Raw genomic sequence first — 21,747 nt, forward strand, 5'->3', positions numbered from 1 at the left:
ACTTTTACAACAGCAACACAATTGAAATTAAAGTGCAAGGATTAAAAAGAAATAAAAGAGATAATAAAATAAAATAAAACAATCTTAAAAATATACAAATTATTTACAATATTACAAAATTAACACTATTAACAAAATAAAATAAAATAGAATAAAATAAAATAAAATAAAATTAAATTAAAATAAAAACAAAAAATAAAAACACACAAGAAGAAAAACACACTACGGATTAACATCAGGATATTTAAAGTAAAGAGTTAAATATCCTGACACCAGTTGGGATGAAGGACCTTCTATAACGCTCCGTCCTACACTGGGGGTGCCTGAGCCTGCCACTGAAGCCAGGAAGTTTATGAAAACTGCTCAAATTAATCCGCAATCTCTCTGTGTGTCGTGGTAAAAGTCAATTTTCTTGGACTGTATCTATGTTTATTCTGATAATAAGCCATTTCTCTCTATCGCTCTCACGTGGTGGCCTTCTTTATTACACTGAGCGTGACACCACGGCTGATAAATATGCAGCCTTATTTAGAATGTCACTGCCCACGGGAGGAGGTTAGTCAGCTCGGCACGGCCGACCTGTTTGTACGCGGAGCGTCTCATCAGTAGCATTTGAATGGAGTTATCATTTACAGAGCTACTTGTTATGGTCAACGGTCTTTTGCTGGTGTCAGGACCCGCGATAATGGATGCAGATTTCAGATATGATCGTTTATGACATGTGTCCTCACGCCATGTCTCCCTTACAGCTCACCACTGAGAAACGTCCCCTTGTGCCAAAGGCCACCACTGTCGCCGTAAGTCAGACCTCTGCTGCCAAAAATGGAACCACAGCAGCCAGTAAAACCAGCACATCCACACGCACCACAGCGTCTACTCGCACCGCCTCCAGTGCGGCGGCGGCGACAACAAGAAAGCCGCTGGGTAGGAACGACACTCCATGTTTACCAGAGTTACCAACCTGGTTCATAGCTATCTTTTGATCACATCTTTCCTTCTTTTCAGGCTCTAAAGCAGATGGCAAGCCAGGCGAGGAGAAGAAGACGAGCACCCTGAGGACCTCAGCAGGTGAACTTGAATATTCCGACACACCGGGAACGTTTTGTACTTGTCAGAGGTCCTCTGTGCCGCAGCTTGCTGGGAGCTGTTTTCTTTTTTCTCTTCACGACTGCATATGGATCAGGGGTAGAATCGGATGACGAGTCCATCCGGGCCGAGTGTGACAGTGGCTCCGGGTTTCAGAGAAGGAATGTCATTGATCCATCAGGTCATGTTTAACATGCACAAGAAGGAGGCCCGGATAAGAAATGCACTTTCACTGCATAACTTTCCAAGAGCAGCTCCTCCTACTTGACATCTAGTGTAGCTACGAGTGTGTTTGAATTCACATTCATGTTAAAGAAGTTCTTCTGATCCTCCATAAGTCTCTCTCCGCCTGCTCTTAACTCCTCTTTCACCTCTCTCTCTCTTTCATCACGGCTCCTGTCACCAGATTAAGGTTTTGACGATAGAAAATAATGTTGGAGAAGGACGGTGTAACCCGTCCAACATGGCAACACTCAGCAGGCTGAGTATGTGCAAAAGAAGCTTTATTAGCAGCAGACACAGCATGCAGTGGATTATGGTTTCCTTTGACAAGAGTTTACCTCGTCCTGCTGATGCAGAGCTGCTTCCTTAATCTGTCGGGATTCACTTGAAAGTAAAAGAGCTGGGGTTTCTCAATTAAAGACATCTGAGAGCTTGGGCAAAACTCAAGGCACGGGTCCGCCTTTTCAATGTTATATAGCCCAGTTAGCTTCTGATGGCATCACGACTGGACCGGACCTTTGGAGTTAGAAGATGAGTTTTATATGTTGAAACTTTAAAAAAATGTTTATGAAATGTTTCTGTTTTTTTTTTAAGGCCCTTTATTTTATTTTTTTTGGAAATTTAATTCAATAATTTCAATACTGAAGGAACTCTTCTTTTTTTTTTACACATATATAAATATTTAATATATATTTTATTATTTGTAGCCTTTTTAATTCAATAAAAAATATTCGTATAGTAGTGCAACCAGACGATGCAGAATTTTAAAAGCTGTGAATGGAAAATAATATAAAATTTTGAAAATGTATTTTGTACTTGATTAGTAATATAACATTCTATGTGTAAAAAAAAAATTATATATCTTTTAATTAATTTATTCAATAAACACAAAGTCAACATTTCAATATACTGATTATTTAATTTTATGATTCACACGAGCCCCTTCTGGCACTCAAGACACACAGGAATGTAGCCCCTAAATCTTGGCTATCACTGGAAATGTTTCAAAATGACTAGCTTGGCACTCAACGATAACTTTCCCAAGCCATGACACACATAGACTACAGGGGTCAAGCTGTTCTACAAGATGTTTTTTAAGCAAGCAGAGATCGTAAATGTTAAAGTTAAATAAATTTAATTTATAAAGTATAATAGATGGAAGTTCGGAGACTAATATTAGCCCTCGATGGAGATTGATCACATGTCTCCACTCTCAAAGTCTGTTCAAAGAGAGTCAGTTACAGTCAAAAACTCTCCAAGAAATATTTTGTCCCGACCTACATTTCAATTGTCAAATTGCCATTTGACTTATTGACCTGCTTTATAGTGAAGAACCTCTGACATGTGTTTGCCTCTCAGTCATGCAGTCAGTCAATGAGATCTGAACATGTCTCATCCTTCCTCCCGTAGCCGATCCTTCCAAGCCCAGGACCACCACTAGCACCACCACAGCACGAAGCTCCACCACCAACACCACCACCACCTCCACCACCACCCGCACTCGCCCTGCAGCAGCCAAACCCTCCACACCTTCCTCAACGACTGCAGCAGAGAAGAAGCCCACCGTGCCGCGGACCTCTAGGACCACCGCCTCCACCACATCCGGCACCACGCTGACCAAGACCACTGCCCGGCCTGGAACGGCTCCAGACGTCCGCAACGTCCGCTCGAAAATAGGCTCCACGGACAACATGAAGCACCAGCCAGGGGGAGGAAAGGTATGAAATCAGTCATTTAGTATGACTTGAAAACAAGAAAACTAAAATTGGACTCTGGTAAAAGTCAGAGAATTGTGGTTGTGTAAAAATAAAATTGACAGCATTGTCACAATAAAAGCATACTTTAATCATTATAGGGAATAATGTACAAACATCTATTCAAGTACCGTAAGTACCCTAATACTCTCCACCTCTGCGGTAAATTATCTACTAATACTATAACAATAAACCAGTAGGTGATTAAATGTTCAGCACTAACTAAATATGTGATAAATCTAAAGTTAATTTTCCACTTGTAAAGTCATCTCATCCTTTCCTGTCATATTGTTTCCTTTTTTTTTTACTGTGTTCTCCACTTCCTCTGTGTTGTTGTGTTGTTTTTTTTACGTTGACCTGGGGTGGACATTTCTCCCCAGGTGTCATCAGCCCTTCACAGCAGGGGCGTGGCCGCCAAAGATACAACCCAGGGCAAAGTGAGTCCCCCCCACCATCCCATCACCACACACCTCAACCCCACACTGTGTCATCATGTTTTTTTCTTTGTTCCTCTTTCCAATGTCACCTTTTTCAGCAGAAACTAGCGTGTTTGTTTGTTTTTATTAACAACAGAAGTTCATTAAAACATGAAATAATTATAAATATAAATATATATAATCAATTAAATACAACATCTGTCAATTAAATCTTGTCTTTTAGTCTTATGTAAAAATCTCAACATAAAAATATCCTTCCCAATAATGGTTTGCTTTTAAAAGTATATATTTTTTATTTTTTGTGAAAAATAAAATAACGATTTACTTGTCTTGCTTTATTTAAATAGCCATCCTCTTACTTATAATAGAATGGATAGACAAATGAGATTAAAAAAGAAGTTACATGAGAAATACTAATACTAGTTTTGAGCTTAAAAAGACTTGGGTTGAAGGATGAGATAAAATATATATATATATATATATATATATATATATATACGTATATATATATATATATATATATATACGTTTGTGCTTATACTAGACTTATACCTTGTTATCTCAGGGTCAAGGTGACCCAGAGGCCCGACACCAAATGTCACTTGTAAGTAAGTAAGTAATTAATATTTATAGAGCGTTTTTCCAGACCAGGGTCACAAAGCGCTTAAACAATCAAAACAATACTCAATAAAATCTATACTTAAAAGGTTAAAAAAAACTTGTCTCCTCTGGGTCACGATGAAGGGTTAAAGTTAACTTTTGAGATACAAATAAAATAAAATAATAACATATGTGCTTAGACCTGTACTAGGCTTTGAACTTGACTGAAAGAAAAAAAAAAGACTTGTGCTCGTCCAAGGCTTCAAGGTTAATTGATGAGATAAAATAAAAAATAAAAATGTTCAATAACTGATGTTTTACTAACTTATTTTTTAAAATATGGATGATTTTAAAAGTGTTTGGTAAAACGAGATGGTATAGGATGAAGAGTACTTTGATACAATAAGCAGGTAAGTGTGAAGAGGTTGTTGGTCACTGACAAAGCTTCTGCTGTCGCACAACATCACGTCTAGTCGTTGTCATATCTGCCGTCACCTACAAGTCCTGCTGAGTCTTGTGTCGTGGAGAGTCGTTCTCAGCAGCTGCACCGGCTTTGATCACCGGTGTTGGGATCAAGAGAGATAAACTCACCGATAATCACATTTTGTCGCCACTAACATTTCTTTTACTCCACGTGAAATCGACAAACACATGTTTTCAAGGTTAACTATGCACTGCTCCATCCTTCTGTCCTTTCCTTCTCCTTAACTGATCTCCTTCGTCTTCTCTTGTCCTGTCTCTGACCCCTTAACATCCACTCCCGGTCACCGCTCCTCTCCTCCTCCTCCTGCTGCCGCCATGTAGGTTCAGATAGTCTCCAAAAAGCTGGACTTCAGCCACGTCTCGGCTCGCTTGGGCTCCAAGGACAATATGCAGCATGTTCCAGGTGGAGGGAACGTAAGTACCTGTCGGGACTCCAGGCCAGAGTCTTCACTGACTGGAAGAAGGCTTGGAATCTGTAATTTAAATTTAAAAAAATATATATATAATTTGATTTCAATGAGTGCAGCATTGGATCACTGCAGTCCTAAATTAGAGCCTCGACACCCTCTCTTGCTTCATGTACCCCCCCTTCACCCTCCAAACCCCCTTCACCCCCCTCCCTCTGTGTCGTCCTATCCCACCACTAACTTACTAAAACTCAACCCATCATCACAGCACCATTACAGTAGAATCTTGGGAGTCATTTCAGCTTCTTTTAAGGCGTGTTTTCATCTTCTTTTGTTGTTTTTTTTCACCCTGACAATCAAGATTTGGATTGATTGGTTTAACATGTACACTTATCGTTTATTTTTTGTCAGAGAAAAAAGAGATGTGGTGGAACACAGAGAATTGTAGTTGGAAGGCGAAATTAAAGGGACAAATTAAGTCGTTAAAATTGCTCAATTTTGTAAAAATTAGATGTTTTTTTTGTTTACAATTTGACTTGTTTGACTCTGACAGGTTCAAATTCTCAACAAGAAGGTGGACTTGAGTAAAGTGACGTCCAAGTGCGGTTCCAAGGACAACATCAAGCACAAGCCAGGTGAGCTGAGATCGTGCTCTGAAAATAACCTGTTATATTATTAACTACGGCTCTTGTTGTTGAGGTTTAGTCCCAGGTGTGTAAATAGAAAATATAGTCTCATCTTATTCTAGTGGACATTTTCATTTTTGTGTTACAATTATGGGAACTTACTCAAGATATTAAATTTCCCTTGATATCGTTACTTTTCTTCAGGTGGCGGAGATGTGAAGATCGAGTCTCGCAAAGTCAACTTCAAAGACAAGGCTCAGTCTAAAGTGGGCTCCACGGACAACATTTGTCATTCACCAGGTGGAGGGAACGTCAATGTGAGTTTGTAAACATCTATGTATGCATAAGACTCGCGGCCTGGAGGCCAGGAAAGTGAATTAATTCCAAAACGCATATCAACAGCGCTTGTGTGGACATCCTGCTGTACTGCAAAATAGATTCACTGAATGTCCAAACATAAAACATTAAACACAAGGTTGGAAAAGAAGCATCTTGAAAGGCTTCAGGATACGTAAAGTGATTTTTAACAGCAGGGACTGCAACGAAAATGAAGCTAAGTCTCTCTTTATTAGTACTATTGACCCATAAGAACGTCTTCAATTCATGGTCACTTTGAAAAGATTCTAGAAGCTATGATGTCACCTGACCTCTCAGTCTGTGCTGCATCTTCCCTCCATGTTCTCGCATCCTCCAGTGTCCTCCCACTCCATCTTTTTAAAACTCAAAATAGCTTCTCACTCGCAGACAGTCTTTGAACCAGGAGCTATTCTGGAGCACTTTTGAATCGGCTATTCTTAGATTGTTGCAGGTCGACTCGACTTTTTTTTTTTTGTTTTTTTTTGGTGGCACAGAAGTGAAAGTAGATTCATTCAAGTTGTGAACGGATGAGTATGAACTCGAATAAGAAGCACAATTGTTTCAGTGAGTCATTTTTATAGTTTAAAATTCAATTGGAAAGAGAAAAGTATTGGTTCTGAAACATTGTTCTCCATATTAGATGTATTTTTTGTTGATGAGCACTTAATTAACCAAAAAATATGTTCAAATATTGTTAACAAAGGGAATCTCACTACAGGATAAGACTATATATCATTTTTTTCATTGTTATCACTTTTTTTATTTTTATTTTTGAATCCATCTTTGCCAACCTGGCTCCAGATCGGCAGTCAGGGCCCATTCTTACCATCCAGATGAACACATGAAATGACATTTGGAGCAAAATATTCACTGGTTTTCGATCGAGCTCCTTCGTCCACCTGACACCTGCCATGTGTTTCCAGGCTGACGGGAGTCAGGAGACGACACAGGGGGAGGCGGCTCCCTCTAGTGGTGCGCCAGCCCCTGGCTCTGAGCCGGGGCAAGCGGGGGACTCTGCTGCTCGGGAGAATGGTCTGAAGGAGGGGGTACCCTGTGATTCTGAGGGGCTGAAAGAGTCCCAGGTTCTGGATTCATGCATCCCAGAAACAAGTAAGTTTGTTGGTGTTTGCTCCGAGACTAACCGAGCTCACGATGGGTCGATCCGGTTTCCAGAGACATGTGTTTCTTCGCTCAATAGGTGGCGCTCTCAGTGTACAAAAAAAAGTGTGAGATTTCATTCAATTTGTGGTTAAGATTATTGATCGGAGAGTGCCATCTAGTGGCCCTTCAACACGAGGACACTGGATCATGAAACGTCATCGACCCATCACTAGTCAACATCCATCTTTGTTCATAACTTCATCTTGTCAAAGTTAAAAAATAATCTCATCAACTAAACACACTAAAAAAAAGTGTATTGTGTGTTCGATTAAAACTTGTGTGACATCTTTTAAATTTGTTTTCATCTTTTAAACAAAATCATTGGACAAAATGCTCATTCGATATTAAAAATAATCTCTTAAATGATTTTATTATTCATTGTAATTTGCCTTTTAATTATTTTTGTTTATCTTTACAAATGAGTTCCTGATCACTTTGAACCCCTTAAGAAAAAATCATATATACATTTGAGGGAAAAAAAATGGGCAAAGTAACTTAAATACTTATTAAGTGACTTTATTTTCCTTTTGTGGTTTTATTATTCAACATTTATTCTTGATCTTTAAAGTATATACTTTTTTGAGTATTGTTTTGATTGTTTAAGCGCTTTGTGACCCTGGTCTGGAAAAGCACTATATAAATAAATATTACTTACTTACTTACATTTATCTTTAAACATTCTTAATATGAAAAAGGACAGTTTTCTATCATGTTTAAAATAAATATAATGTTAAAAAAGGAATTAAATTCACTAAAGTCGTATCCATCCAAAACTAAGTTATGTTAAGGGTTCTTCTTTCTTTTATTTTGTCTACTTAACCCATTAGGGGAACAAAAAGTTAAGTTATTTATTTTTCTGTTCACTTAAAACTGTTCATTTATACTTAACTTACTTTAAAAATTCCCATCATATAGAGGTTCTTTTTCTTTCTTTGTTCATTCTTTTCATTTCGCCCCACGAAAACTCAAGATTATATATTTATATATATCTTAACTTATATATCTTAGTATATATTTTGGCCCTTTAGAAAAATACATTCGCTCACCTCTTGTACAGGAGTTTACATCAAAGCGCCATCTTCTGGTCAGGAAAGGCATCACAGATGATGATCCGTCGTATAATAAGAAGACATTTCAGTTTTATGTGATTTAACTCTTCGAGCGTTGAATCGTCTTTAAGTCAAATCCAGGGATTTAATGTATTTTCAAATAAATGTGTTGCGTCACACAATTGTATTTACGGTGAACACACAACCGTGGCGAGTGTGTGTGTGTGTGTCTCTGCATGTGTGTGTGTGTTTGGTCTGGCTGGTGTTTGCTCATCATGTTGGCGTCACTCATATCACCATCATTTTTCAAACTTCTTATCTTGCAGGCATCTAATCTGCTGTCGCTCTGCCCCCCCCCCCTCTTCTAACACCCCCTCCCTCGCTTCTCTCTCTCTGTCTCCCCCCCTCTGTCTCCCCCCCCGCCTCGGTCTTTGACTACCTCTCTGCTTTAGATTGAGTCTTTCAAGCTCAACTTCCGCGAGAATGCTCGCTCTCGCTCGGACCACGGCGCCGACACCGTCACCTGGCCGCCCACCAAGGACGACAACCCCCCACCCCACACTCCCACCAACCCCGCCTCCGCCACATGCCTCCCCAGCACCACCACCGCCGCCACCACGTGACTCCGCCCTCCCGTTTGTGAGTCCAGTCGGAGGAACGGCAGCCTCTCGGAGAGATCGTCGCCTTCCTGCTTCCCATCTGACCTCCTTCTGCTGCACCAGTGACTCTTCCATCATCTCCATCTCTTCTGCCCCCCCTCCTCCCCCCCCCGACCCCTCTCGCCCCGCCCTCCTCGAGTGACTCATGAGACAAATGCGACATGTGTATCTGGTATTTTAGGGGTTCGTCCTCTGCAAAGAGGGCGACCAAGACTCGTTGGTTAACCGACAGCCCGACGATGGACTTCACCGTCTCCAGTCCTGCCTCGACCGCTTTCACACAACAAGCCCCAGCCCCCCCCCTCCGTCCCTTACAAACAGCTCCCCCTACTGGCTCTCGTGATATAATCATCGTGCACGTCCCCCCCCCCCTCCTCGGTTCACTCATCCTCAACTATAACATTAGTCAACGTAGGCCGTGTGAAGCATTTAAAGGCAGTGTAACTCTATTCTCTGTGTTCGTGACGACGTGTGTGAACTTGATGTACTGAACTTTTTGCTGTTTTTTTCTTTTCTTTTTTTTCTTTTAACACGTGCTCCGGTTCTCTCCGTATGAATATGAGTTAACAGGTTTTTAATCCAGTGGAAGCACAACACTAGCAGCGCAGAGATTTTTCACCATCGAAAAGCACAAACGGAAGGAAAAGTTGAAAAATGCATATCTTGTCACCACTTCAATAGTTTCTTCTCGGATTCATTTTGAGGATTCGCACTCGCAGATAAAAAACACGGAAGAGGAAAAATAATCTCACGCTAACTGTTAGTTTTGGATCAAAGTAGCCAAGAATATGTAAACAGTCGCACATCTAACCAAACCCATACTTATGTGTAACAAATAAAATCATTATTCTTCTGTAGAACATCATCAATTTTAACTTGTAACTAAGGAAAAGCTGTAAAAAAAAAAGATAAATATTGCATAAAATATTCTATTTTACTGTTTTTTATTCATGAAATCATTGCATTAACTACTCATCTAAATGTGTAAATGTATCATCTAAATAATCTGAAACTCTCTGTCCAAGTCTGTCCCAAAAATCTGACTTTTTAATCTTCTGAGCTCTTATTTCTAATAAAAGCTGATTCATTTTAAGGCTGTTTTAATAATGTAATCGTCACCAATATTCCCAAATATATTCTTCACACAAGAGCTGAACCAAAAATGATCAGCACCTTAAATTGATCACGTGATAACATCTTCAATTACATATGATTGACGTGTGTTTTGAGTCGGCGACAAACCAAAAAAGGATTAGTGCTGCGAAGATGTCTTGATGTTTCTCCAGCAGAGTGTGTTTGTGTGTTTGTGTGTGTCCGTGCCTGTCGAGGATTGTGTGTCTGGCTTAAACAGCAGCTACCAACAAGTTCTCTATTGAGTTTTAACTAAACTATATCTTCCCTCGTGCCTGGCCTTGTCTTTCTTCTGTAGCTCGGATCATAACTCATGGAGTGCGAGAAGTTTAGAGTTAACAAATGAATTGTGTCGCTCAGTCTGCTGTCACAGTAGGAGACGCACCCCTGAGGAATAGATGTTGTACATGAATTGAAAATAAATGGTGAAGCAGAAACATGAGTCGGGAGAAGGCAAGTCAATTGTATAAAAAGGATTGTATCATGGCTATTACGACTATTAAGGATCTTCTTTGCATGGCGGGGTAACTGTCAACATCCTTTTTTTTTCTTGCGAAAGAAGCCTCTGAGGTGAAAGATTGTCATAGTAATTCACTTAACTAGAAATAAAGAAGCCCCCCTTTTTTTTCTAAGCAATGTTTTTATGAAGCCTCACATGGAATGATGAAGCTTAAGAAGTTCTTCACGGTAAATCGTCTCAGTTGAAGTTATTCCTCGTAGATTTTAAGACAAATTAAGGACATTTTTCTTGGTGAAATCTGCATGCTTCGATGCACACGGGCGACTCGAGCCTTGTCTTAATATTAATGTCAGGAAAAAAAACAAACCCTCTGCAGCTTCATGTGATGAAAGAAAGCAGAGGCGCTGAAGATGAAACTGATGGTTTCGCCTGATCCGCGACTAAACGCTCAGAGGTCTCTGAATATAAAGTTGTTGTTTTTTCTTTTGCAGTCGTACCAGCAACAAGTGTAACACTAGCAGTGTCTCTCATTAATACCTGCACAGCATGCTTAAAAGTCAATAAAAATGGGATGTGTTAGGTCGACTTAATGTGTCATTTGCAGAACCTCCTTGTGTTTGTTTTTGTTTTTTTTTAGTAATTTTTTTTTTTTTTGGTTTGGAACAAACGTGTTTATTGTGATTACTTGTTAATTAGTGATGTGATTATTAAACATGAAATAAAAGAAACTAAAATGTATTTCTGTGTGTCTGTCGGATGTTCTTGAGAAATGTATGTTTATTTAGTCTAAACGTTTTAGTTTTTGCTCGATAATGAATTTATTTATAAATATTAGTTTGGTAGAAATGTACAGCGTAGTACAAGTAGTCGTCAGAAGGTGGCAGTAAAAAGTTGACGCTTTGAAAAATATTATTTTTAGTCGGTAAAGCCCGAGAAGAAGACGAACATTGGGAAAAACTTCAAGACCATGATTATTAATTCGAAAAAAACACTCGTTTAGTATTTTAAATTATACACATGTAGATCCAAACAACTTTTATATTTTAAACATTTTTATCTCGTATTGATTTTTTTTTTTAATTAAAATTTTAGAATACAAACGTGCTACTGTTCTCTCAACGGTAGATGGCGGTGTGAGTCGAATCTCTCCCTCATGACGACGAAGAAGACCGCGGTTACTGTGGCAACGATCAACACCATCTTGCTAACGTCACGATGTGCACTTCTCTACAAAATAACGAACTAAACCCGCATTAAGTTTCAACCTGAGCCACAGTAAAACACCAAGGTTTGTTTCTTACACCTCTAGCTGTGTTTTATCGCACGTTAAAACGTTAGCTGTTGTTGTTTTTCATCTCGTTTGTGACCAAATTCGTCTTCGTTCTGCAATAACAAGTTAGCATCATAACATTTTGGTGTTAAAGTTGACTGAATTGTTTTGTTATTTTCTTATATATAATAATGCAAGGCTTCATTTGAAGAACGTTCAGTCCTAAAAATGTTCTTTATCTTTATACCTGTGTAATCTATTGTGTTATCTTGTTCCTTCTCTTTATTTCTCTTGTTCTTGTTCTTAGTTTAATTTTTATGAATAATTGCTGTATTGCTGTGTCTAATTGGAAAAAAAACAAGAGAGACCTCCTGAGGGATCAATAAAGTTCTACCTAACCTAACCAAAAATTCGTCATTTTAAAGAGAAATAATGGCGAGCCAGCGACCTTCTTCCAGTCTGGGACGACCCATGAGTCGCAGCGGTACTGCGCTTCATCCGAGTGGAAGACCACCTACATCCATCAGACCTCCTCCTACTGCCATCCGTGTTGGTACCGGGGTGAGTCCACGTCGACCAGAGCCCTCTACACATGTAGACACAAGGTGCAGCGAGCAGGGATGATGTCATGACGAGAGATAAGAAGATAAGAAACCGAAACATACATTTTCTATAAGCAGGAAAATGCAGACAAATACATGTATAAAGACATATAAAGAGTATGTAGTTGTTTTGTAGGAAACAGAATAAAGATTTGTTTATATTCTACAGTCTCAGGATTGTGTAATAAACAGGAATATATCAACTAAAGATGACGATTTGTCATTGTATTTGTATTTTTACAATGCTTTGAAAATACCATTCTGTCCAACATTAGGATAGTTCCATGAATCCGTCTAAATTAAATAACATGTTTTGTATTTGTTTTCCTGCTCAGATGGTTCCAGGTACCAGTGGTCTGAGAGGAAGTCTGACCACCGCCACACAAGGTGTCCTCTCGGCGACCATCAAAGTGACGGACAGGCCAGTGACCCAGCAGGGGCTCAGTGGGATGAAAACTGGGATGAAAGGTTGGTTTGAAAATATATTTGTTCTGTCAAAAATTTTGTATTTTCTACACTCGAATCGCTTTGTTAAAAAAATGTTTTTGAATTAACGTTAACATACTTTTCTTAAAAGACGTTTAATTTCCTCGCATGGTTATGTTAGCATTCGCTTGCTTTGTAGTAGCTTTTAAGGATTTTCCAAAAACCTCTTCACATCTTTCTTTTCTATTCAAGGACCTCAAAGGCAGATCCTGGATAAATCCTATTATTTAGGTCTCCTCAGGTAACATAATGTTTTGATGTTTTTAAATGTCTGTAATAATTTGAGCCATGGTGAGTTTATATGTGTGTGTGTGGAAAAATACGATTATCCTTATAACTCTAAACAAAATGAAACTGATTCACCAATAGGAGTAAAATAAACGAGTTGACCATCGAAACCAGCAAACTGCACAAAGAGATCGAAAACTACAACCAGGAGAACTCTGTCTATCTCTCCTATGAGAGAAGGTGAGTCGCTCAAGAGATCATGTGAAGGAATGTTTTACTCTTGTTCACGCTCATGTGAGTTTGGTCCTGATCCTCACAGAGCAGAAGGTCTGGCTTCAGAGATCAGGGATCTGCAATGTCAACTTGCTGACTTCAACATGGTAAACGTTTTTCTCTGCTTTGTAGTGTTTCTGCTGAGAGACGTTCTTCTTTGTGTTTTTATTTGACATTGAACGTGTGATAATAAGGCTCGATAACTACCTGAATAAACACAATTTACATTAAAAATGTAAGCTTTAAACCTGTTGCTACAATCTGTCAACACGTATCTCCATCAAGGTGTTATCTTCGCTCTGCTCATGAAATAACTGTAAGTCTAACAAGAAGGTACTAACATTAATAAATGTCACTGTTTAGTTGGTGGACAAACTCAACACAAGCACAGATATGGATGACATGACCAACGACTACAACAGCGTAAGTACTTGAGTATTATTCAGTCATTTTGTGTTATCTTTTTGTGTATCAGTTCGACATTCTTTTAAATTAATTGCATCTGATGATAGAGCAGTTTCAACAAAGAGCAGGAAGATAAGCAAGTTTGTCCGAACCTACTTTACCTGATTCGAGTGTATCTTCAATCAAACATTTTATAACAAAATAAAAAATATTTTTGTGTTTTTGTTCGTTCAAGTTTCTTAACATCATTTTTCGTCCTGATCACCAGTTAAAAGCTCAGAATGACAGCGAGGCCGAAGGCATCGACCGAATCTTCACTGAAAGACGAGAGTAAGTACACGTGAGGCATTTGAACGCTTAATATCACATGTATAAATCTTCATGTAATTGTTTTTTTTTTAGCCACAATGATTCTATTTATTTATTTGTATCGGTCTCATTGTTGGCCACCTGTTAAAAGAGATACTGGTGAAGGAAAATTAGTAAATATGGGAAAGGTATATGTATAAAAAAATATAATTTCAATTAATAATGATAAATATTCAAAAGAGTCATGTGTAACCTTCTTGATCCATATATATGTAGTTTAATTTCATATCTGTATGAGATTGGACAATTTGAGTCTCAATTACTATGAAAAAACATCATTTTTAAACATTAAAAACATGCGCAAAAGTGAATTAATTGCAAGAAATGTAAAAGAGGTCATTCATCAGGTTTGATATGGCCCACAGCCACTGCGATAAACTCTGTCCATTCGTAAAGGAGTTCTCAATTTTTAGGAAAAAGAGATGACTGACAAAAAACCCCGAAAAGAAACGACCTCTGATTTGATCACACTGATCAATTATTACAATGATACATATGTTTTTCAGTGTTTTTTCATGTTGAACTCTAGGTCTGGGGGCTAAATCCAGCACTTCACACCACAGGGAAGCTAATGCTAAAATAAGCATTAAATAGTTGAAAAAAGGACTGATGTCACATTCTGTTTAGTCTTTCTGTCGAAGCAGGGCCAGATGAAGATCGTTCAATGAACAAATATTTTGTTCAGCCAGTGTGTCAGCCTGACTGTCGCCAACATCGCCCCTTAAGCATAATATGAAATCTGTAGCTACCCAAAGATTTCAGTCTGCAACACGAAAGGTCGTAAGGTTTTCAGCGTCCAGTCTTTCATCTCTCCTTACATACGGGTCTTCATAGTACACCTCCTCTTCGTCGTCTTCCTCCTCTTCCTGTTTATTTATCCGTTCAAAAGTGAAGTTTAGCTGCTCCACGCGTCGGCCGTCGCTGGAATAAACAGATGTGTCGTCCTCTTGGATTAGCCGCCGGTGTCTGTAGTTGTGGAAGAGCATGTACAAGGACGGGCCCTTGATGGCGCACGTGATGATCAGTACGACGACCAGAGCGGCCACTGCCACGCCCACTGTGAACTTCCACGAATTTCCCTTCGCAGTTGTCTTGTCTGGAAATAAAAGCAGGGAGGAATTAGTATCTGTGTGTAATGGAAACATAATTTAGGTTCTTACCTTTATTTATTGCGGTGGTGGCTCTGTTGGTGCCACCTGTATTGGTGCCTACTTTGCCACTGCTTCCGGTGGTGCCACCTGCAGTGGTGCTTACTTTGCCACTGTTGCCACTGCTACCGGTGGTGCCACTGCTTCCGGTGGTGCCACTGCTTCCGGTGGTGCCACTGCTTCCGGTGGTGCCACTGCTTCCGGTGATGCCACTGCTTCCGGTGATGCCACTGCTACTGGTAGTGCCACTGCTACTGTCGCTGGTGCCGGTGCTACTGTCGCTGATGCCGGTGCTACTGCCGCTGGTGCCGGTGCTACTGTCGCTGATGCCGGTGCTACTGTCGCTGATGCCGGTGCTACTGCCGCTGGTGCCGGTGCTACTGTCGCTGATGCCGGTGCTACTGTCGCTGATGCCGGTGCTACTGCCGCTGGTGCCGGTGCTACTGTCGCTGATGCCGGTGCTATTGTCGCTGGTGACGGTGCTACTGTCGCTGGTGACGGTGCTACTGCCACTGGCTGGTGCCAGTGCTATTGCCGGTGGTGCCGGTGTTATTGCCGGTGGTGCCAGTTTCACTGCCATGGAGGAATCATCGGTGCCCTGAGGAATCAGGCAGAGTTTGTCGTTGGTAAATAAAGATGAAAGATTGTGGTGTTATATGAGCGCAGGAGAGTTTGACGACTGAAGCAGATTTTCTTACCACCAACGCCGCTGCCGTCACGCTCCCTATGCTCACCGCTGCCAGAGCAAGCAGGAGTGCGAGAACAAGCTTTTTCCTGCTCATGGTCTGTTCTAGAACGTAAACGAGTTAGAATGGAACACAAACATTTGGGTCAGGAAATAATATCAACACCTGTTTTCTTGTATAAGTCAAATTCTTTCTTTTTTGAACGGAAAATGTGTCGACGTGAGTTGTAAGCTCCTTGTTAAATTATGTAAAAGCTCCTCTTCTTTGAGGATATTTTATATAACAGTGTCGAGGGATCAGACAGAAGAAGATGTTCAATTCATTTTAGAATCCAAATTTTGAATAGGAATGTTGACACAAGAGAAAAGAAACTCACCTGTTGTTCCAGAAGCAGAAAGGCTAGTTTTCCGTATGTCACTAGGAAGCAGCGAGCAGGAGACCTTTGCCCTCGCTCATAAAATCCACCCTCTGACTGTTGAGATGAGAAAAAAAAGTTTAAGTTTATGACTAAGGTCGGTCACATGACACACAGGCGGGAGGAGGCGATCCGAGCCATCGAGGAGGAGATCAAGAAGGAGAGGCGAGCCGCGGATGAGGTCGTGCAGTCGATGCCGGCGGCCAAGCAGGAGACGTACTTCGCCATGACCAGCAACAACGAGGAGATGCTGCAGGTTGGTGCAGTCCAGGCCTGGAACCGGCATCGTCCCACTCGTTGTGACACTGACCCTGTTTGTGTGTTTGTCCAGAGTCTGACCGTCCTGCAGGAGGAGCTGGACGTCCTGCTCACCAAGAAGGAGGACTACGAAGCTGTGAGTTGGTCATATTAAAAGGGCTTGAGGGCGATACTAAAGCGGGTCCCTCACATGCTTCCGACAGGACTTGGATCACTCTCAGATCAAGCAAGAAATGGTTCGACTCCACCAGACTCTGGCGGCGCTGGAGTCCAAACGGGACGCGATGGAGGCCGAGCAGAGGAGCATCGGCACGCCTCAGGAGGAGCGAGAGAAACTTCTGAAACAGGTTGGCTTGTTTTCGAAGCTACCTCCGACTGCCAGCAAACGTACCCAAGTTAATTGATGACTATAAATATGTATATAAAAAATTCTGAAGAAAAAAATAACACAGTGATGTTTGCTTACAGTAGGAGTTTGTATTGGCAACAAGCGATACCATACGTATCATGATACAGGGGCGACAATACAATATATCGTGATACTGTAGGATCAAGAATATATTTGTAGTATTGTCGAGTACTTGACTCTGATGTTGCAGAATTTACAGACCACATGACTCTTGATGAAGTCGTAACTTTCATTTATTCGTAACCAAAATATGTCCAAACATCAGCTTTAAAAGCTGCTGGAGTCAACGGTATCCTCTCATCCTCAGTCATCGTCTTAATCTCGCAGGAAGGAAGTTCATTGAGCTGTGGATGATGTAATGACTGCTGCCATCTAGTGGCGTGAATATTTGCATGTTGATTGTTCGTTTGAAGAAAAAAAAAGGAAATATTTATTTTACACTTTATTGGTCTACACAAGTACTATGAACTCACTTAAAATATAGTACAGTGCTGGATCTGGATCTGAAATATTCAACTTATTACTCATTATTTCCAGGTGAAGGAGGACAACCAGGAAATCGCCAGCATGGAGAGACAGTAAGTTTTATTATTGTTACTCGATCAACAGCCGAATAGTTCACTTTGGAGGTGTTCTGAATTACCATCAGGATCCAAAAATAACTTGAAGATCTATATGATTTTAAAGTGATATCTCGAGCTTGTTGTTATTAATGTGAGGGAACATGAACATGAGGTTCAATAGAATAGCTGTGTTGAAGCAATAGCGCCACCTAGTGGCCTCAAAAGACGGACGGAGATTCGTGAAGCGTCACAAACCCAGATAACAATCAATGCTCAATAAGACTCACTGTGATGTTCAAGCACTTTCATCGTTTGAATGTCGTGTATCCAGGCTGACGGAGATCAGAGAGAGGACCGGACAAGCCACGGAGCAGGTCCGGCATCTGGAGCAGGACTCGGAGCAAGCTAACGGTGACTTGAACTATGACCAGAAGTTTATTTTATTTTTAAACGTCCACTTATTAGCAATAATTATTCCTTATACTTCTCTATGCTCCACCAGGGGAGTCTCAGCAGAAGTACAGGGAGCTGAAGAGGAGAGAGGAAGACATCGACCGTGAGTGATGCTTCCATTGAGATGATGGTGACATTCTGATTAATACCTCAGCCAAGGAGGTCGTGTGTGTGAGGTGGTTGATGAGTTGATGAGGTGTCACGTCTTTAATTTCAAAGCCCACTAGATGGAACTTTCTACTCTATACGGTTTATTTTGAGTCTTGAGCCTGAAGGTGACGACACTGTTTCATGAAGCTTCGTCAACTCGTCTCTTGAAAACAAAGCGTACTGTTGTATTTGGTGAAAAGATGTGTCATTTGATCAATTGAAAAACAGGTTTTCGGGTTGCTAAGCGACATCACAAGAACGCAAAATGCTAGGAAATGTCACTCACATTTTCATCGGGGGCCACATTGTGTGTCATTTTTTTTCGGGGGCCGTCAAGCGAGTAAAAAAGGAAAAGAATAAAAGATTAATGTAAAATAAACCTAAATATTCTAATAAAACATTTATAAACCTTTTCTATTAAAATTAACTAGTTAAAAATTACCTTTTTTCGCAAAATACTTAATATATTTAAAGAGAAAACGAAGTACTTGAGAAGGTTTTTTTTAAGGGTTAATACAATAATAAATCCAAAATGAAATTGTCCGAAACATCTTCCACATGTTCTAAACTCAGGCAACACTTTGTCAGATCCAGTGGTTAGAAACGAGTCCAGGTCTTCGGTTTCTTTACTCATGAAAGTTGGTTTATGAATCTGATGTGTCGCATACAGTGACTTGAGCTCCTTGGCAGCGGTATTCACTCTGCCAGTGCCTCTTCAGTCAGTCTATTATTTATTGTCCAGGGTTCTTGGGGTCTCATGAGGAGTTTGTGGCTCAGGAGCAGCAGAAGTTGAGCCAGACTCAGGAGAACATCGTGACGCTCCTGGACCACAGCAGCAGGGTGAGGATGAGGAGGAGGGACGAAGATTTGAGGGGGGTCCTGAACCTGTGTGTGTGTGTGTGTGTCCAGAACATGATGCGGCTGCGTCAGGTGGACACCATCACGGCCAGCGAGCTGAGGAGCATGCAGGACGTTCTGGTCAGCAAGGAGACCGAGGTGGTCCGGTCGGAGAGCACGACCCGCGGGCTCAGCTCCGGTGTGTCTCCTTGGTCCCAGCGAGAGGGGGTTCAGATGGCGCTGACTCTCGCTGGTTCTCCTCCTCCTCTCAGAGTCTCAGCGGCTGCAGCAGGACCTGGAGAAGGTGCAGCAGCTGGAGGGCAAGATCTCGGGGGAGCTGAGCGGCCTGAAGGAGCGAGTCACTACCATGGAGTCCGAGCTGCTCACCTACAGGGACCTGGACTCTCTGAGACGCTCGGCAGAGGAGAGGAAGAAGGTCAGAGGGAAACTAATACGTTCTACCACTAGGTTGTGCTGTTGTGCAGCTCAGAAGTGAGAAGGAGGAACAATTGTTGATTTCCTGATGTTGGCGAACAACAAAAAAAATCAACTAAAAAATCCTTTATTAAGTATTTATTGTCACATTTATAAATTCACTTCGACTGACATGGATGATCACACTTCCTAAAAAATGGGTTTGAGTGACGTCATCAACTTAAAGGAACAGTGTCATTGTTTGGGTTTCCAGGAAATGGTCAATTTTCTTGGTTAAAAAAAGATATATATTGACTTTTCTGCAGAGCTCACAAAGTTGAGTGAAGTGTGAGTGTAATTTATCTGTAACATTAACCTCGTAAAACATCCGATGCATGATTTAAATAATATTTTGATGTCTCCTTGCTGACATTGGTGGACAAAGGATCAATAATTTAAGTTTTTTTTTTTTAAAAAAGGGTTCTTTTGCAAAATAAATCTCTCAGGAATCACAATTCTTTGCAGGTTTTATTCATTTTTTTGTCATCATTTCCAGAGATCAGTAGGTGGCGCTCTCCGTTTGATTTAATCAATTAGTTCCGAATAGAGAGTGACATCTAGTGGTCTTTGAAAAATCAACTCGTACCATCTGAAGTCAAGACATGCATCAAGCTCTGGATCCCCTGAGATAACCCGACAGTGTTTCATGAAACCCTCACGACTCGAGTTCTACAAACTTTCTCCCGTGTGTCTGCAGAAGCTGCAGGACGAGCGAGTGTCTCTGAGTCTCCGCCAGGGATCCTTCAAACAGCTGCTGGAGGAGCTGAACCACAGCTATGAAGAGCAGAAGACTGGACTGCAGGAGAACGAGACTCACGCTCAGGTTGGTCCTCCACCTCGTCCCTCGTCCATGAAGCTCATCCATCTGTCATCGTTCCTTCAGCTCGCCAACCTGGAGAGGAAGTGGCAGCACCTGGAGCAGAACAACTTCGTCATGAAGGAGTGTATCCTTATCTTTTTCTTCTCCAGCTCCGTCCCACGTGGATTTGTCACGATTTCTTTAACGTCTCCTCCTCAGTCATCGCCTCCAAATCTCAGGAGAGCGACTTCGGGTCCGTGGCGAGGAAGGTTCATCAGCACGTGTCCGAGTACAACAAGAGCCTGATGGAAGCTCTGCAGAGCAACAGGAGCTGAAGGTGGTTCATGGTTCGCCTCCACATGCTTGCTCATAGAATGTGTTGGTCTAATAATATTTTTGTATAATAAAATAGTCGTATGAAGAGTTGCTTTTGTTTTTGTAACCATAAGTTTGAGAAATATTAATTCATTTTCTATGTCATTTAGTCTCTGTTTAATCTTTAATTTTGTAGCCTCTCCCAGGTTCTTTGGGCGAGAGGCGGGGGACACCCTGGAAAGGACGCCACAGACTCATAATTACAGACAATTTCCACTAGTTCTTAATCAAACTCTGTAATTTTTGGGACTGTGGGAGGAAACTGGAGTGCCCGGAGTAAACCCACGCAACACAAGAACGTACACACTCCACACAGAAAGGTCACAAGTTGCCCTCCTTCCGTCTTGGAAGTGAACCAGCAACCTTCTTGTTGTGAGGCGATACCCACTGTGCCGATATATGTGGCCGTAAAACTTATTTCGTATTGTTGTTTTTAATCACTTATGTTCCATTTAAAAGGAAAGAAAATGTGTCTTTCTTGCAACAAACATTCCTGGACTGCTTCTTCAGCAACTGTACAAGGTGGTTTCAACATGACCAGGTGCTCAAAGAAACAAAAGAAAGTTGTTCCGATTGACCTGGATTCCTGCCCTAAATGTTCTGAAGTTACACGGAAGTATGAAGTAAAAAGATTTCAACACATTGCTGATAAAAGACCCATCCAACCAGAAACAGACACTGAAATACAAGAGAGCAACTAGACACACATAAAGTGAGTGAAAGAGTCGTGGTCCCAGTAACAAGTTGAGTTTTTAGGTTTACGTAGTTGAAAGGGTCTAGAGATAGAACCAGGTTGAGACTGGGACTCCCACCTCAACATCCCTGGTTCAAGACCAGCCTGAACCTTTTTCCAATAATACTTCAAACATGGTCCGTCTTAAGATGGAGGAGAAAGTCCAAGTGAAATAAAAACATGCAATTAAAGTTGTTTTTTGGTTGAGTATCATGAGGTTTCATGATACAGTGTCTTTATTTTGAAAATGATGCCATGTTTTAGTAGATCAGAGCCAAACTATTTTTCACTGAGAGTGCCATCTAGTGGCCTTTCAAAATGACGACACTGAATCATGATTCAGCTCCAACAACTTGTATTGGTCGGTGGTTGTGAAAAGAAA

At 40.9% G+C, this 21,747-nt stretch overlaps 2 protein-coding genes across 10 annotated transcripts in view; both read left to right on the forward strand.

Moving 5' to 3' along the window:
- Positions 1-11,170, forward strand: part of LOC148081743 (uncharacterized) — a 63,407-nt gene extending 52,237 nt beyond the window's left edge. For 5 of the 8 annotated variants that reach the window (XM_087788768.1, XM_087788769.1, XM_087788775.1 and 2 more), the window contains 9 exons: positions 750-924; positions 1,006-1,068; positions 2,719-3,026; positions 3,443-3,499; positions 4,904-4,996; positions 5,543-5,624; positions 5,820-5,932; positions 6,896-7,082; positions 8,635-11,170. In XM_087788768.1, coding sequence (XP_087644894.1) covers positions 750-924; positions 1,006-1,068; positions 2,719-3,026; positions 3,443-3,499; positions 4,904-4,996; positions 5,543-5,624; positions 5,820-5,932; positions 6,896-7,082; positions 8,635-8,639 — 1,083 coding nt within the window. In that variant the 3' untranslated portion in view covers positions 8,640-11,170. The remainder of the gene's footprint in view (positions 1-749; positions 925-1,005; positions 1,069-2,718; positions 3,027-3,442; positions 3,500-4,903; positions 4,997-5,542; positions 5,625-5,819; positions 5,933-6,895; positions 7,083-8,634) is intronic. The other 3 variants (XM_087788772.1, XM_087788771.1, XM_087788773.1) reach the window with 3 other exon arrangements.
- A 440-nt stretch (positions 11,171-11,610) lies between these two features.
- On the forward strand, positions 11,611-21,315 carry ift74 (intraflagellar transport 74). Of its 2 annotated transcripts, XM_087788782.1 has the most exons (21): positions 11,611-11,720; positions 12,128-12,263; positions 12,640-12,772; positions 12,983-13,031; positions 13,160-13,258; positions 13,338-13,398; positions 13,655-13,714; positions 13,965-14,026; positions 16,432-16,570; positions 16,646-16,708; positions 16,776-16,919; positions 17,519-17,559; positions 17,876-17,955; positions 18,047-18,100; positions 18,890-18,987; positions 19,057-19,183; positions 19,257-19,420; positions 20,156-20,281; positions 20,342-20,402; positions 20,477-20,594; positions 20,769-21,315. In XM_087788782.1, the coding sequence occupies exons 2-20, from the start codon at positions 12,135-12,137 to the stop codon at positions 20,590-20,592; spliced, it is 1,806 nt and encodes a 601-aa protein (XP_087644908.1). In that variant the 5' UTR covers positions 11,611-11,720; positions 12,128-12,134; the 3' UTR covers positions 20,593-20,594; positions 20,769-21,315. The 2 variants fall into 2 exon arrangements, with proteins under 2 accessions (XP_087644908.1, XP_087644907.1); XM_087788781.1 differs by lacking the exon at positions 20,769-21,315 and having other exon boundaries at positions 20,477-20,680.
- Positions 21,316-21,747: the final 432 nt, after the last annotated feature.

This window comes from Callionymus lyra, chromosome 4 (genome assembly GCF_982586985.1).
Source record: "Callionymus lyra chromosome 4, fCalLyr1.hap1.1, whole genome shotgun sequence".
NCBI classification, from domain to species: domain Eukaryota; kingdom Metazoa; phylum Chordata; class Actinopteri; order Syngnathiformes; family Callionymidae; genus Callionymus; species Callionymus lyra.

Bases quoted from the DNA above. Each gene is read 5' to 3' on its own strand.
- ift74 (XM_087788782.1), top strand. From the start codon at position 12,135: ATGGCGAGCCAGCGACCTTCTTCCAGTCTGGGACGACCCATGAGTCGC. The intron at 17,560-17,875 runs GTAAGTTTTATT...TCGTGTATCCAG, and splicing joins ATCGCCAGCATGGAGAGACA to GCTGACGGAGATCAGAGAGA. The intron at 17,956-18,046 runs GTGACTTGAACT...ATGCTCCACCAG, and splicing joins GGACTCGGAGCAAGCTAACG to GGGAGTCTCAGCAGAAGTAC.